This window comes from Gallinula chloropus (genome assembly GCF_964237585.1).
Source record: "Gallinula chloropus genome assembly, chromosome: Z".
Taxonomy (NCBI): Eukaryota; Metazoa; Chordata; class Aves; order Gruiformes; family Rallidae; genus Gallinula; species Gallinula chloropus.
In genome coordinates, this window is record NC_140089.1 from 60,861,803 (window position 1) to 60,879,397 (window position 17,595).

Sequence of the window (17,595 nt, forward strand, 5' to 3'; positions counted from 1 at the left end):
GGAGGGTCTACATTAAGTGTGCAGAGTGACTGCTGGGAAGAGCTTCAGGGAAGCGCTTTGGCTTTCCAATTTAGGGAAAACTGGTTATTATTTAGGTACCGAGCTTTTGGGATTTTTATGATCTTTCTTGGAAGTAACTTTGTGTTTCACTATGGGTTTTTAAAAAAAAATACGTTTCTGTGCTTACATATTAGTGTGCAAACAAACTCCATGTAGGAGACATACTAACTGCCAACATCCAAAAATAAGGCTAAAGATTCATGGCTTTAGTATAATAGGCTGGAAAATAAACAAAAGCTTCAGTGAACCTCTTAAAAAATATTATTTAATTATACACAGTATTAAAGTATAGCAAAAATACAAAACTGTCTTCCCTCTCTCTAGAGTTGATCTCTCCTATGTCCTGGACCTGCATGCTTTTGACAGTTTATCTGGAATAAGGTAGGGTGATAATTTCATTGTCTTCTATCAGAAATAACATAGAATCATAGAATCACAGAATGGTCTGGGTTGGAAGGGACCCCAAGGATCATAGAGCTCCAACCCCCCTGCCACAGGCAGGGACACCAACCTCCAGGCCTGGATCTACACAAGGCTGCCCAGGGCCCCATCCAACTTGGCCTTGAAAACCTCCAGGGACGGGGAATCTACTACTTCTCTGGGCAGCCTGTTCCAGCACCTCACCACTCTCTCTGTGAAGAACTTCCCCTTAATATCTAATCTAAACATTTCCTCCTTTAGCTTTAGTCCATTCCCCCTTGTCCTGCCATTATCTGCTCTTTAAAAAGTTGAATCCCCTCCTGCTTATAAGCTCCCTTCAGGTACTGGAAGGCTGCAATGAGGTCCCCCCGCAGCCTTCTCTTCTCCAGGCTCCAGGCTCCAGCTCCCTCAGCCTCTCTTTGTAGGGCAGGTGTTCCAGCCCTCTAATCATCCTTGTGGCCCTCCTCTGAACCCTCTCCAACAGTTCCACATCCTTCTTGTATTGGGGGCCCCAGAATTGGACACAGTACTCCAGATGGGGCCTCACAAGGGCAGAGTAGAGAGGGACAATCACCTCCCTGTCCCTGCTGGCCACCCCTCTTCTGATGGAGCCCAGGATACCATTGGCCTTGTGAGCTGCAAGAGCACACTGCTGGCTCATGTTAAGTTTCTCATCCACCACAATCCCCAAGTCCTGCTCAGCAGGGCTACTCTCAAGGAGCTCTTCTCCCAGTCTGTATCTGTGTCTGGGATTCTTCCGGCCCAAGTGCCTCATTAGGTTCACCTGGGCCCACCTTTCCAGCCTGTCAAGATCCCTCTGGATGGCTTCCTTTCCTTCTAGGGTGTCGACCACACCACTCAGCTTGGTGTCATCCGCAAACTTGCTGAGGGTGCACTCAATGCCATCATCAATGTCATTGATAAAGATGTTAAAGAGCACCGGTCCCAAGACAGACCCCTGTGGGACACCGCTTGTCACCAGCCTCCACCTGGACATAGACCCATTGACCGCCACCCTTTGTCTACGTTCTGTCAACCATTTTCTTATCCACTGGATGTTCCACCCATCAAATCCACTTCTCTCCAGTTTAGAGATAAGGATGTGGTGGGGGACTGTGTCAAAGGCCTTGCACAAGTCCAAGTAGATGACATCGGTTGCCTTCCCTTTATCTACCGATGCTGTCACTCCATCATAGAAGGTCACCAGATTGGTGAGGCACGACCGTCCCTTGGTGAAGCCATGCTGGCTGTCCCGGATCACATGCTCTTCCCTCATGTGCTCCAACATGTCGTGCAGGAGGATCTGTTCCATGATCTTCCCAGGCACAGAGGTGAGGCTCACCGGCCTGTAATTCCCTGGGTCTTCCTTGCTCTCTTTTTTATAAATGGGAGTGACATGACTTTTTTTCCAGTCCCCAGGGACCTCTCCTGACAGCCATGACTTTTCAAATATGATGGAGAGCGGCTTGGCAACCACATCAGCAGCTCCTTCAGGACCCTGGGATGCATGTCATCCGGCCCCATAGACTTGTAGACATTCAGTCTCATGAGGCGGTCTCGGACTTGCTTTGCTCTTACAGTGGGGGGGGATTTACTCCCCCATTTCCCACCTTGAGTTCTAGGGATGCAAGGTTCTGGGATTTGAGAATTATGAGAATCCTGGCTGCCAGAGAAGACCAAGGCAAAGAACTCATTCAGTACTTCAGCCTTCTCCACATCAGTTGCAGCCATTTATCCATTCTCATTTACCAAGGAGGGTACGCTCTCTTTGGCCTGTCTCTTCTGGCCAATGTACCTGTAAAATCCCTTCTTGTTGTTTTTAACATCCCTTGCCAAGTTCAGTTCCATCTGCACCTTGGCTTTCCTGATCCTGTCTCTGCAAGTTCGAACAGCATCCCTGTATTCTTTCCAGGCTACACACCCTTGCTTCCAGAGCTTGTACTTGCCTTTCTTTTCCCTCAGTTTGACCAGTAGGTCCTTGCTTAGCCATGCTGGCCTCCTGCCCCTCTTGCCCGCTTTCTTATTCAGGGGCATAGAGAGCCTTTGAGCTCTCAGAAAGGCATCCTTAAAGAGTAGCCAGCTGTGCTCAACATTTCTGTCTCTAAGGACCACCTCCCAGGAGATCTTGGCCAACAAGTCTTTAAACAGCCTAAAGTTTGCCCTCTTAAAGTTCAGTGTCCTGGTCCCACTTTTCGCCAGGTCCACATTCCTTGAGATTACAAACTCAACTAGGGCATGGTCACTGCAGCCCAGGCTGTCTCCAACCTTAAGACCTTTAATGATCTCCCCCACATTGGTGAGCACCAGGTCCAGCAGTGCATCGCCTCTGGTTGGTCTATCCACTATTTGAACCAGAAAGTTGTCATCTACAGACTCCAGGAGTCTCCTGGACCTCTTGCAGCTTGCCGTGTGGTTTTCCCAGCAGATGTCTGGGTGGTTAAAGTCCCCCATCAGGATGAGTGCCTGTGACCGTGATGCCTCCTGCAGCTGAAGGAGCAAAGCCTCATCAGCAGTCTCTCTTTAATCAGGTGGCCTGTAGTAGACCCCTATCACCAGCTGTTCTTTATTAGTCCCATCCCTAATTCTGACCCACAGGCTTTCAACCTGCTCCTGGCCACCTTCCAGAGAGAGCTCCTCACAGTCTATCCACTTTTTAACATAGAGGGCAACCCCCCCACCCTTCCTTCCTAGCCTATCCCTTCTAAAAAGGCGATACCCTTCTACGGGGGTATTCCAACGGTGGGAATCATCCCACCATGTTTCCGTGATTGCAACTGGATCATAATTGTCCAGTGACATCACGGTTTCCATTTCCTCCTGCTCATTACCCATGCTGCGCGCGTTCGTGTAAAGACACTTCAGCTGGGCTTTCTGACTCAATACGTTTTTTGAGGAGCCCTTCCTCAAACCTCTGGGAGGAATCTAGAGCTTTCCCCCACTGACTCCTAGAGGGACATTAGAAGGTTCCGGAAGGGGAGTCAGCCATACTACCTCCTCCGAGGAGTCCCTAGAAGTTCCTATGGGACACTGTAGAGGTATATCACCCTCTTCACCCTCCGAATCTAATATAAAGCTAGAGGCTACTTGCCCTACACTAGCAAGCCTCACTATATCCCCTCCCCCTTTCCTAACTAGTTTAAAGCCCTATCAATGAGCCCTGCCATCTCCTAGGCGAGGATCTGCTTCCCCCTGTAAGACAGAGTACATCATTCCTGGATCAAAAAACCCAAAGTTCTTGTGCCGATACCAGCCTTTCAGCCAGATATTCAACTCGGGTTCTCCTGACATTATACATCTAATGTATAAATACATGTATGAAGCAGGCACACTTGAATCCTGGCTCAAATTTGCTTCTGTGTGTTCTTTAGAAATTCTAGTTTAGTTGGATGTTTAAAATTCCCACTTTGTAAGTGATAAGCTGAGATTGAGAATTTTTTCAACTTGAAATGCATGCAACAAAAGCCTTTTGACCTTGTGAAGCTAAATAGGCTAGGGTGTGCGTGTTTGGTTATCTTTTTTCTCCTGAGATACTAGTAGTAGAGTCAGTTTGTATGTGAACTTTTGGTTCTTTTAAGGGATTTCAAGATTTTTCTCAGTTCACATAATGATGAACTGTAGGGCTCTTTAGCTTTCGCAGAAAAGCGAAGGACTGAGGTTCTATAACAAGCAAAGCAACTTCAGATTCCAATTACTGTGTTCCATCTTGGTTATGGTGAGGTTTTTTTAATGCCAAGTGTGCATCAGCATGCCATGTGGGTGGAAAAGTAAATTTGGAGGTGTGGGGTGAAGGACTTTTTGTTTACTTTGTGCACTGGAGTTTTTTTGGTGAAGAGATCAGGGGATTATGGAGCAATCAGAAAGGAAAGGTTGGAACATGCAACTGAGGGCAGTATCAGCTTAATTTTTCTTTGAGGATGCACAGTGGTCACTTCAGGTGAAAGAAAGTAACCATTTCCGTATTCACGGAAGGGGGAAATTGCAGAAGACGCAGGCTAGTAACCTCTCAGAGTTGGGATGCACTTGTGAGATTGCCTAGCAAATGGGTGCATTGCTGTCCCAAGGGTTACCTGCTCTTCCTGGCACTCTGATGCCCTTTGGTTTTGCTGGCACTGGCTTTTGTCTGATGTGTGAAACGCAGTTTTGTTTCTTTCGGGCTTCTTGAATGTGTCTGTCAGATCTGTACCAACAGCAGCATCAGGGAGGTATCAGAATAGGCATCCAAAAGAAGGTTAAGGAAGATGAAAGCAAATACATTCGTTGTGGGCAATAGATAATTATTATGTCACAAAACGGATCATAAATGCCTGTCCTGAATTCTTACAATGGATCAGCTAGCTACACTGAGTCACCCTGGAGTCACACAACAGAGAGAAAGCAGTAAGATGATGTGAACCAGAGAAGGATCATTCTTGATAATGGCAAGTCGCAGTTAGATCTGATTAACTGTAATATTAGGTGGCATTCTGCAAGTTTTACTAAGAAGCATTGTGCTCTACAAATCTGAGACTATCCTCAAGGAGCTGACCAAAAATATATAAATAAAAATCTTCCTTTCCTTGGTCTAGTCTTCTCTCTTGTCTCGCTATTAGTTCCTGTAGAGGTTCTCAATAATTGGTATTAAAACGGAGGAAACACTCTAAAATTGCAGTGCTTAAAGAGAAAATCTAAAAGGTTCTGGACTGCCTAAATGAAGTTCCCTTTCTTTTGAGTTCATTTGAGTGCTGTACAGTGAAACTGCTTACTGTGGTGTCAGTTCACGGATATACAAATCCCTGCATAAGATATTAACTGTGTCTTCTACCATATCATTCATAGCAGAACCCCCCCTGGTTCTAGCACCATTTGAGCACAAATACACACCAATACACTAGTAAAATTGTTCTCTGGACTGCATGCTACAGCAAGGATTTCTGCTAGCATAGCAAACTGATACAAGACCTGATTGGTGTGATAGTACTGATAAAATCTTGCCGTCTCTTAGTGCTCTGAAGTGACAGGAAACCCCCACAGAGCTCTGGATTCTGTGGAATGCAGTATGAGAAGGAGACAACAAGGCAAAGGTGATCCAAGAAATAGGAGCATTAAATGTTACTTCAGTAAGAATCAGTACCTTTCTCCCCACCATTAAAGGCTTCTGACCATAGAAGTCAGTGTACGAAGAGAGATTTTTATGCCCGATCTTCTCTGAAGTAGTAGAGAGAAGTGATGATAGTGACTTTTGCTGCAGCATTCTTTTTTCTGCATGTTGGGCATAAGAGAGAATGTTCTCTGAAGCAGAAACAGTATTAGAAGAAAATCATTCATGTATTAAATACAGGTATGTGGGTATAATCTAAAGTTGCAGTGAAATTCTTTGTTGTTATACAAAATGATACAGTAAGACCCTGAATCTTAGTTTATGAAACAAACCCTCAAGCTCCTTTATGAGGTAGAGAGGACCAATTTTAAATTAGCAAGCACACTTCACAGTAGGAATGAGCTGTATGGTAGAGTTGAAATGGAAATTCGGTGTAGAGTATTTCTCTTAATGTTGCAGATTTCATTCGCACAAGAAACAGCTATGTATGTGTTTTTTCAAAACATTCTAAATTAAAAAAAAATCAAGGTCTAATTGACAAATTTTAGTGCTTTACTTCATGCTTTAATGATGTAGTTTGCCTTTTATTTCTACACAAAGGGGGAGGGTGTTGTACTTCTTGAAGTATAAATATTTTTAAATTCCCAAAGATATTGCAGATAATTTCTATAATCTTAGTTATGTTGATAATATTAGTTATGTTGATATTTAAAAAAAGTAGTGTACTAGGAGAAATACCAAAGTATTTAAACATACTTGTTTTGAGGTAAAACTGAATTAACAACAGTTAAAGCTTGTTCTCAGTATACGGTCTATCTTTGTTTAAGTTTTGCTCTATGATGCTGAAGAGTGTATTTTAATTTTGAAATACTGACATTTTGTCCATCTTACTCAAATATGACATTTAACTTTACTTATTTTCAGTTTGCAGAGAAAGCTGGAACATGTAAAGACAACAAGTGCACATCTAGATAAGGTAATTACCAAAACTGCTGCATCTGTAACAAGGTTGTTCAGGGTAATTGAGGGCTTTTGGTGCTAATTATGTTACTTTTCAGGAGGCTTCAGTTAGGAAGTAGTGTGGTTTAAGATCTTCAGAACATTACATTGAATACTTTGAGGAATGTGCTTTTTTGTAGATAGATTCTCAAGTAAGTCTTAACTTTCGAAAATAGCTTATAGGCTCCCTCTGATGCAGACAGTCACATCATTCATTGATTCACATGGAGATTACTGCTGAAACAGACAAATAGTAGTACTTCTTAAAATATTTTCAGAATCAGGTCCTAAATTTGTAGGCAGTCTTTATCTTGTAAGCTTTCTATCCCCATGTTGTCTATGTATGTAGATATTGGAGATGTTATCCAGGACCAGCAGGACCAGGGAGGTGTTCTTACCCCTGTACTCAGCCCCAGTGAGGCCACACCTTGAGTATTGTGTGCAGTTTTGGGTGTCACAGTGTAGGAAGGACAGTATGGGAGGGTGCTGGAGAGGGTGCAGAGAAGGGCAACTGATTGGTTTGGGGTCTAGAGAACAGGTCTTATGAAGAGATGCTGAGGGAGCTGGAGCTGTTCAGCCAGGAGAAGAGGAGGCTGAGGGGGGAGACCTTATCTCTCTTTACAACTACCTGAAAGTGTGTTGTAGTGAGGTGGGTGTTGGCCTCTTCTCCATAATAACTAGTGGTGTGACAAGAGGGAATGGGTTAAAGTTGCACCGGGTAAGGTTCAGATGGGATATTAAAAAAAATACATTCACTGAAAGAGTGGTGAAGCTTTGTAACAGGCTGCCCAGGGAGGTGGTGGAATCGCTGTCCCCGGAGTCATTCAAAAAATGGATAGATATGGTGCTTCAGGGCATAGTTTAGAGGTTATGGTTGTGTAGTGCTGACACTTGGACTTGATGGTCTTGATGGTCTTTTCCAACCTTGAATATTCTATGATTTTGTATTCTTTAAAGCTGTAATAATCCTTCACTAAGTAGTCAAACATGTGTAGAGTTCTGTTCTATGAGTGTTTGTATCGTTATTATTTCTTGTGAAAACAATTTAACTTGTAATGGTATATGATGGTTTCACCCTGGCTGGAGGTCAGATGCCCACCAAAGCTGTGCTATCTCTCCCCTTTTCAGTGGGACAGGGGAGAAAATACCTCAACTCCTAAGCCTCTCAGTATATAAGAACAGGGAGAGATCATTCTGCAATTAAGCATCACGGGTGAAACAGACTTGACATGGAGTAAAATCTGTCTAATTTATTACACATACCCCCCTGGCCCTCCCTCCCCCGACAGTACCCAATGAAAACATGGAGCCACAAGTCCTGCCTGCAAGCCTGCTCTAGTGTGGACCCCTCTCTCCATGGCTGCAGGTCCTGCGAGGAGCTTGCTTCAGTGCAGGCTTCCCACCAGGCCACAGCATCTTCTGTACGTCTCAGCCTGCTCCAGTGTGGGGTCCTCCATGGGCTGCAGGTGGGGTCTCTGCTCCCCATCATCTTCCATGGGCTGCAAGGAGACAACGTGCTTCACCATGGTCTTCTCCACAAACTGCAGGGGAATCTCTCCTCTGGTGCCTGGAGTGCCTCCTCCCCCCTCATCTTAACTGACCTTGATCTCTGCAGAGTTTTTCACATCTCCCTCCTCTCTCGGGCAGCACAAAGCATCTGCTTGCATTTTGTAAAATTTTTTCTTTCTTATATGTTATCCCAGAGGTGCTACTACTGTTGCTGATGGGCTCAGCCTTGTCCAGTTGATGTGTTTATCTTGGAGCCAGGTGGTATTGGTGCTGTCAGACCTAGGGGAAGCTTCTAACTGCTTCTTGCAGAAGCCATCCCTGCAGCCCCACCACCATCATTCAGTCCCATGCTCTGAATTGGCTGACCCTGTGTGGAGCCAGGAGTTGGACTCAATGATCCTTATGGGTCCCTTCCAACTCAGGATATTCTGTGATTCAATTAGATATACAATGGGTTTCTGAGTCCAACAGCTGCAGTTTCATCCAAAACTCAAATGCATGGTGAACAATGTTTATCTGATACAACATGGGCACTTCTGCAGTTGGGGAATAAGATGATGCAACATATGATTTAAGATTTCCTAGAACTTGCTTCACATCCTTACAGGATGTTTATTATTTAACTGACCTCTGACCTTTCTCCTGGGTTTGTTATTCATTAGCTCCTAGGCATAGATCTCTGAGGGACTTCTTTTCCTGGTTTGTAGGGTGAGAACATGAAGATTTTTCATCCCTCCTGACACTTTCACAACTGCGGTTTTGTCCTGCTTTGCCGTGAGGCTGATCTCACATCTACCTCTGGCACGTTCTCCCCAGTATGATACTCTTGGTCACTCCTTGACCAATAGGATGTCATCCCAGGTTATCAAGTGATACCAGGGGGACAGTAGTGACTGTACTTAGCAGTCAGAGCTTTTGGTCTGTGTCCTCAGCCTTTTCAGGATCCCTTATCTAGTTGATTGCCCCTTCTTGCCAGTCTCTCAGTCTCTCCACAGTTGTCTTTTTTTTTTTTTTTTGTGGGATCAGAAGGATAAGCTCAGCATACCCACGTAGTCCCAGAATTTCCTACTTTTGCAAGTCAAAAGTCAGCAACTGTAGGTGTCCTGCACTGCTTTAATTACTCTTAAGTACTGGGTCACAAAGTGGTTGTACTTTGGGGAGCAGCCTGATAGGATTCTCGTTAATTTTAAATTAGCTTAGTGTTTCCATAGTAGATTGGATGGCTTCTCATGCAGCTTTTTCTTGGCCAGTTCAGTGTTACTGTCTGCTAAGGTTTGGTTCAGGGTTTGTCATTCTTCTGAACAGCTGCTAGGAATTCTTCTAGCAGACCATTAGTCTAACAGAGACTGTTGGTTTAGTGATGATGAATTCTCAGTGTTACTGATCTTTCTGAGGCTCCATTTGAAGTATGTGATAAACTCTGGCATACTCTCACTGCAAGGCAGCACACTTCACAGTGTTTTAGAGGTGTAGTTGCATCCCTTTTGCAATTCTTGGACTCACTTTCTTGGATGCTGCCATTGGGTACTGTTATGACCTCATGCCATGGGTGTGTGCATGATCTTGAAGCTGGGCACCATCCTGTGTTTTCCCAGTCATCTTCCTGTCCTTGCGTATGTCCTTACTTTCTCCAGCAGTTTATACACAGCCCGCACACATCTCCACATACGTAATGGGTGCAACGCTTGTGCTGGAATATACACAGATTCCCAGTAACTCCTTCTGGATTCCCCAAGTCATTGCAGTTCCGGAGTCCCCAGTACAAAAAAGGATACTGAGCTGTTGGAACAAGTCCAGAGGAGGGCCGTGAAGATGGAGCACCTCTCTTGTGAAGACAGTCTGAGAGAGTTGGGCTTGTTCAGCCTGAAGAAGAGAAGGCTCCGGGAAGACCTTATTATGGCCTTTTAGTATCTAAAGGGTGCTTATAAGAAAGAAACTTTATACCAGGGACTATATTTTTTTTTTTGTAGTTTGTAGCTTTTTGCTCCTTTTTGCTTCTTAGTTGTTTTGCGCTTGCTCTGTTCCTTTGTGTCCCTGCTCCGTGGGTCACCCACACACCTCAGATGCAGGTACCCTACTGCGTGGATGAGTGGTGGGTCACAGTCCTTTTCAGGGTATCCCTGGTAGGATGCAGTTCCCCCACGGGCAACAGCTCCCTGAGGGGCTGCAAGAAAAAGAAAACAAAGTTATTTTATACCATAGGTTAGAAAAGTGTGCTTTCCTGCAGGAAAGTTCCTATGATTAAATTTAAAGTATGATGCCTATAATACCTGCCTTTTTCGTTTTGAATTGCAAACCTGCACTGTGGAGTACCTAGCTTTGGAAACAGGAAAAAAGGCAATTATAACCTCCTTTTGGATCTAAAAATGCAATACACAACCAGTTCCATGCTTAGCTGTTAATGTGATCCAAATGTCAAGTCTGTAATTTCATAATTAAAATTTCTGTTCATCTTAAATATGTTCAGTTATAGTAATAAAAGTCTGAATAGATGTCTAAAGTAGAAAAAAAAAAGTAGAAGCTGTCCCAAGTGTTTTGGGAGTTATAGCATCCTTGTATTATTAAAGAAATTAATGTTTTAGTAGCATGGAACTGTCTGACCATTAGGAAATGGTGCTAATTCATTGTTACTATTCTTGTTTAGTTCAACACCCACGTTTTTAAGATAGTTGAGACAGATGAGGCACAAATGAGAGCAGAATGCTTCTCTGGCAGTAGGCTGCAAGTCTATGCTGAATGATAAAGTGTGCTTGTTGTCCTTATGTGGGAGGTCAACAGATGGAATACTGCACTATGTGTGGAGCACTCTGAACTTTGGGTCTGTCTTGTTTTGAAGCTGCTCAAAGCATTAGCTCTTGGTTATTTTAGTGATTGTATTTGGTCATTAGATAAATATTTAGATTTAGGACTGTTGGGTTTTTTTTTCTTTTTTTCTTAAATTGGTCATCTGAAGCAGCAAGCATTTGAAAGAATTTTAGCTTGTGCGAAAAGAGACTCTTTGTATCTTCTTCTGCCATTGAGAGGTTACACTGACAAAATTAAGTTTAATGATGGCATCAAACTGTTCAAGGTATTGTGTATGGCTCTTAAGCGCACCCTCAGAACCAAAAAGTACAGCATAATAAAACAAATCAGACCACAACATAAATTGAGGTTTTTTTTTTAATTTGACATGGGTACATAGTTGCTTTTTTTATGAGGCCAAGTTACAAAGAGCGCTTTATGAAATTAATGTGATGAAATGGGTATTCAGTTTGGTAATGAATGAGCCTTTCCATTTGCAGGATATAATTACAGTAACATTTGAAGTTCCTGGAAATATAAAAGAAGAAAACTTAAATCTCTTTATCCAGGTAAGTAATACATCACTGTCAACTGAAAAATCAGGGTGGTTTTTTTATAGAATATCACTCTATGCCATTCTGCTTGTGAAAACCGTTTTTCCTTGCCATAGAATCTTCTGTGGGAGAAGAATGTGAAAGACAAGAGTGGGCGCACCATGTCTGTCATAAGACTGAAGGTTAGTCAGAATTGACCAAGTTCTTGGTGCTTTTTCCTCTCTATGCCTAAAAACTGCAGTGTGCTGTCAGCTGCAGACCTATCAAAGGTGCTGCTGGATCACTGTAGCAGAGCAGACACATGGAGAATGGCAATTTGTTGTTCTGTGTAGAGACAGTTTGTTACCTGATGGAACAACTCATGGAACAATAGTCAGGACTTTTTAATTTTTCACCTCCATTGTTTTGAAAGGTTCCATCTATCTCTTTTTATCTTCTTCCATCCATGCCTTCTTATCTAGGTGTTGGATGCTGTGTATTGGATACTATAGATTCCTATCTGTAGGTATAATTAGTGGCGTAATATGCAGAAGTTGAACTTGGCGTAATGTAGCAGTGCAATGCTAGTTGCAGTCTACACTTAAAACTAATTGAAGTATTGTCAGACTGTTTTAAAGATGCCATCTGTAGTATTCACCTCCACGGGCACTCTATTTTTCAGCTCCATGTTGTTGAGACTGTATTTTCACTTTCATTATATCAAGCAGCCAAGCAAATAACAAAAAAGTGAGAATTGAGCCTGTCATTTGTTAGGCTGTAAGAAGTACAAGAAAATATACTTTGATTTGTTTTTGAAGAACACGTGTCCTCAGACATCATGAACAGCAACAGTACCAACATAATTATTTTCATTTCATCGGAGGAAAGATTGTATTCTTGCTCCTTCAGCAACCAAATGAGAATATCCTTGTCTTCCCCTTCCTGACTATTAGAAGAAAACAGCCACTGATGCATGCTAAGCTGTCTGAAAACAGTGCTATTTGCAATGCGCAAATACATTTTTGTCGTGTTGAGTATTGGAATTCTTTAGGAGATGTGAGGCCTGTGGTAAGCCCTCAGTCACAGACAAATAGAGCAGGGCTAATCTGTTTCACAATAGTGATTGTGTTGAGCATGACATCTTAGTAAGAATAACCTGAAATCAAACATTTTTTTCTTACTTTACATCATCTTTGCTGGCAATCAGTTTTTCACGAGCGGATACATCATACACCTTGTATATGCATATATATATATAGTCAAAGTGGCATAGCAGCTTATGACATTTTAGCTTTTCTCAAACATGCTAGATACTGACCAAATAAGGAACAGAAGGCAGAGTATAGCAGAGTGTAATTGTTAGCCTTTACCAAAATAAGGAGATGTGAGGATGGATGTTACGAGTGGAAGCGATCATACCACATGGCTATTTTGACCAACTGGTGCATTGTTGCCAGAAGTTTAGTATTGGGGTTTTATTTTCCCTCCTAGATACTAAATTTTTAAAGATCTGTTTATGTATCCTAATGGTTATTTTTCTGGTAAGGGACTGGTATCTATTCAAGGCAAATCCCATCAAGTAATTGTCCAAGGCGTCTATGAGCTCTATGATCTGGAAGAGACTGCGGTAACCTGGAAAGAAGATGAAAAGAGAACAAATAGACTGATCCTAATAGGTAAGAGGAAATGATGTAGCTCCTGTTCTTTCAGCAGGCAGTCCTGTGACTTGTCCAGAGAAAAGCAGTCAGTCTAACCTGGTAGGAATTGTAGCAGTGAGTATATTCAGTTAAAAGTTTATCCATCAAGGCCTCCTGTAGTTTAATTTTCCAGCAGAGAGGAATCTATACCATCCCTTTTAGTGACATTGAAATGAAACAAAATAAAACTATTCATAAATTACATTGCTATATTAAAAATACGTAATTGCAGATACAATGATGGGAATATTGATCAACTATTCAGTAACTGTAAGGAAGGTGATCGTAATCATTAAAAATATGCGTATAAAACCTGTTTTGTTTCAGCAAAGCTTGTGATGAGATTTTATGGTTTGCAAAGCATTTTTATGAACAGAAAACTAATTTTTTCCTCTTTTCCCTTACTTGTACTGATTGAAGTCTATTGTTGCCTGTAAAATCTAAGGTTATATTGTTACCTGCAGCTTAATTTGAATACCACTTTGGTTTTGCTCATTGCTGCAATAAACATTACCCTTGCTGAGAAGATGCGCAGGTTGATACTTGCATGTATTTCTTGTAATGCACTGTAAAATATAATTTGCTAGTTTATTTCTCTTTACAGGCAGGAACTTGGATAAGGAGATCATCAAAGAAGTATTCATAGCCACTATGAGAGAGAAACAAGGAAATGGTTGACATCAAACTACAAAGAAGATTAAATGTCTGTGCTTAACCCCACAGACTTTTTAGGACAGAAGAGATGGAATGACATGCAGTATAATATTTCATTTTTGTTTAATTTTTGCTCTTGCAGTTTTGTCGTGTTTTTACCCTGGCTGAGAGCCGAGATCCACGCAGCTGTCTGCTCCTTAAAGGAAAAGAGCAGGGGGAGGGGGGGGGGGGGGGGGGACTGAGAGGGGAGGGAAGGGAAAAGGAAGGCGTAAATAACCCCAAAACCAAGAAACTAAAAGGCCCATGGGTTGGGATAAGGATAGTTTACTAAAATAGCAGAAAGATAAAATATCACAATGCTAACAGGACTTTAAAGCAAAAGATATATGAAACTGTTGATACACAATGCAGTTTCTCACCAAACCACACAACTCAGGCCCTGCCACCCAGAGCCGTCCTGGAACCCGACCGTCCCCCGAAAGCCATGTGTCCTGGAGCCGCCCCTCTCCTCTTCTTCCCATCAGCCCCCCCATTGTACTGGGCAGGACGTAATTGGCATGGAATACTCTCTTTGGACAGTTTGGGTCACCTGTCCTGGCTTTGCCCCTCCTTTCTCATGAATAGAAAAATATGAAGAACTGAGAAAGTCCTTGACTGTCTGACAGCAACTAAAACCATCAGGGTGTTATCAGCACTGCTTTCATTTTAACTCTCAAACACAGCATACCCTCTGCTGCTACAAAAGAACTTAACTCCATCCTGACCGAAACCAGGGCAAGTTTACATAACAGAGTCAGAATACCCTGAGCTGGAAGGAACACATAGGGATTGAGTCCAACTCGAGTCCTCCAGGGCCAGGCAAGTCCAGAGCATGTCACTGAGTGCACTATCCAGATGCTTTTTGAACTCAGTAAAGCTGTGTGCTTCATTGTTATCACAGTCATGGCCCTCCAGCTTGGGGTGTCTGGAATCCAAGAGCCCATCAACTGTGGTGAAGACAGGCAGAGAAGGTGTTAAACGTCTTTGCTTTGTGTCTGTCCCTGTTAATAAAGTGATTGTTCTCATCAAGTAATGGACCAATGTTCTCTCTGTCCTCTTGTTGTTAATGTATCTGTAAAAACCCTTCTTATTGTCTGCCACAGCATTGGCCAGTCTCAGCTTTAACTGAGCTTTGGCTGCACAAATCTTCTCCCTACAAAGGCAAATGGTGTCCCTCTACTCTTCCCATGTTGCCTGACCCTACCTCTGTTGCCCATACACTTTCTTTTTCCACCTAAGCCCTAGAAGAAGATCCCTGTTCAGGCAAAGCTGTCCTCCTGCCCTGACTGCTTGTTTTAGGATGTTTTGGAATTGCCTGTTCCTGTGCATTTACGAGGTGGTACTTAAAAGTGACCAGCATTGATGGACACCAACGTTTTCAAAAGCAGTTTCCCAGAGGAGCTTACCAACCAGTTCCCTGAGCAGCCCAAAATCTGCTCTCCCTGTATCTAGTGTTAAAGTTTTGGAGGCAGTTCCCCTCCTCTCACCAAAGATTTCAAATTCCACTACTTTGTGGACACTGTAGTCAAGGCAGCCACCTCCTGATCTAGGAGGGTACCTTTCTTCATCAGCTTCATTAATAGATGAACAAGGTAATTATCATCTGGTTGCTCTAGGAATCTCCCGGACCTGTTTGCATCAGCTGTGTGGTGTTCCTAGTTAACATCTGGCAAGTAAAAGCCCCCCGTAAGGACAAGGAAAGTTGATCTAGAGGTGTCTTAGTTCCTTCAAGAACAACTCACCAGTGTTTTTGTTCTGGCCAGGCAGTCTACAGTGGACTCCCACAATCACATCCCCTTTGTCTGTTTGTCCATTAGTCCTTACCTAGAGGCTCTCAGTTGTGTCATTGCCAACTGACAGCTCGGTGCAGCCCAGCGCCCCCATTACATACAGTGCCACTCCCTCATACACCTCTCCTGCCTTGCCTGTCTCTTCTGAAGAGACTGTAGCCATCTATTGCCGCACACCAGTCACAGGACTCTTCCCAGCATGTTTCACTTAAGCCAATGATGTCATACCTCTGGGACCCAGCCAGGCCTCCTAGCTCTTCTTGCTTGCTCCTCACGCTGTGCACATTGCTTAGAGGCACTTCAGATGTGCTTCAATGTACCCTGCACCTCTTGGAGCAGAACTAAGGAACTCACTAACACACTGCGTCTCTGATCATAGCACACCATCCTGTTTTTATCACCAGCTGTGTGGACACACTTCAGCTGGAATTTTGGTCCCACCCCTGACTGACATGCTGCCCCTCAGCTCATTTCCACTGAACCTGCTTTTACCCCCTTCCCTCTTCAGATCTGGTTTAAAGCCCTCTCCTGCCAACTCCTGGGCTGAGATCCTTGTCCCCCTTTGGGGAAAGCAGTTGAACCCTGAAGTCCTCCTAAGGCTTACAGCTGACCTACTGGTTAAAGATCAGTTCTAATGGTCTAGAATAAAACACAGACTTCTGCTATTTTGGATTTGGCTGAAGTTCTGTCGGTAACATCACTTACCTGTGCAGAAATGCAGACAGACAAAAGGCTGTTGTTCATACTGCACAGGAATTTGGTAAACATACTTGAAGCCTAGTGCTTTGCCCAGCAATCGCTGTTAGTGCTGGAAATGAAGCAATAGTGATTATAGCCAGTGATGTAAACACAGTGGAAAAGTATTTAGTGTTTACTATTAAACTGTTTTCCATCTCTTTCCACTTGTTTTATGATTTTTTTTTTAAATGTGAACATCAGTCCCAGGCACTGCTAAACCTGTGGTGTAAGTGAAACCATTACTATAGATAGCAGAGGTTCGAGCCCTGGAGTCTATGGAATGTATACCTGCTTAATAGCTATGAATGCAGCATTCAGTTACATAGCCACAGGCTTGAAAGCTGCAGTTGACCTCAGATCTTCTAGATCGTGACCCTGCCAGTTCAGAATTAACAAAGCTGGGGGCAGCACATTTTCAGCATGTGAAACCACTGAAACTAGGCTGCCCTGGGTGATTTGTTCAATACCACTGCGTTTGGGCACTGTTTGAAGCTTTTATCTCCATGTTCACTACTTTTACAGCTGAACTTCTCTGTACCTTTTCTGGTCATCATTGTTCACCTCTTAGCTTTAGAAGGATATGCTGACTACAGCTGGGTGAATGCAAAATGAGTGAATACAACAGGAAGATGTGGCGGAATTAAAAAATATTTCAAAATGTTATTCTAGGATATTCAGCAGTTCTTCTGAAGGATGGATTCTTAGCTACCGTGGTACCTGGATGCTTGCAGTTGTGTCTGGATAAATAGAACTTTGTTTTCAGTACTAGTGGTGTGTTACTTGTGTCATACATAATGCTGAAGAAGTTACCAGAAATTAAGGTTAAAAGAAAGATCTGCTTACACTGTTTAGTGGGGCTTTGGTACCATTTGGTACCACACCAGGATGTGTGTACTGTTGAGTAACGTCATGACAGTTTGCCTTAGCATGTGCATCTCTTCATTTTGAAAATGTGTTGGTACCTGTCTTGTGCATAAATGACACAAGTTCATGGTCTGAAACATCTACTGGTTTCACGGGGCTTTCTTAACAGAGCATGGTTAACTGGTTAATTGGTTTCTTTATTGCCTTTGCTGTACTGTTCTTGTTTGAAACAAGAATGGAATGAGCAACTATTAATAATTTTATACTCTTAAAATTACAAAGATACTGATATTTTTATAATTTCTTTTTCAGTTAAGTGCAACATGAAAGACTGACACTTTATATCACTTATCCAGAGCACAAGTTTGTTTTAATTCACAATGGGTTGCTCAGATTCACAACATTGAATCTTTCCTGATGGAGAAAGTTCA

General features: G+C 42.9%; 1 protein-coding gene across 3 annotated transcripts in view; it reads left to right on the forward strand.

Moving 5' to 3' along the window:
* The window catches only part of LOC311203505 (zinc-regulated GTPase metalloprotein activator 1A-like), a 32,793-nt gene extending 18,859 nt beyond the window's left edge, over positions 1-13,934 (forward strand). For 2 of the 3 annotated variants that reach the window (XM_084278228.1, XM_084278229.1), the window contains exons 10-15: positions 385-441; positions 6,482-6,533; positions 11,350-11,418; positions 11,520-11,585; positions 12,929-13,058; positions 13,684-13,934. In XM_084278228.1, coding sequence (XP_084134354.1) covers positions 385-441; positions 6,482-6,533; positions 11,350-11,418; positions 11,520-11,585; positions 12,929-13,058; positions 13,684-13,757 — 448 coding nt within the window. In that variant the 3' untranslated portion in view covers positions 13,758-13,934. The remainder of the gene's footprint in view (positions 1-384; positions 442-6,481; positions 6,534-11,349; positions 11,419-11,519; positions 11,586-12,928; positions 13,059-13,683) is intronic. The other variant, XR_014617977.1, reaches the window with a different exon arrangement.
* Positions 13,935-17,595: the final 3,661 nt, after the last annotated feature.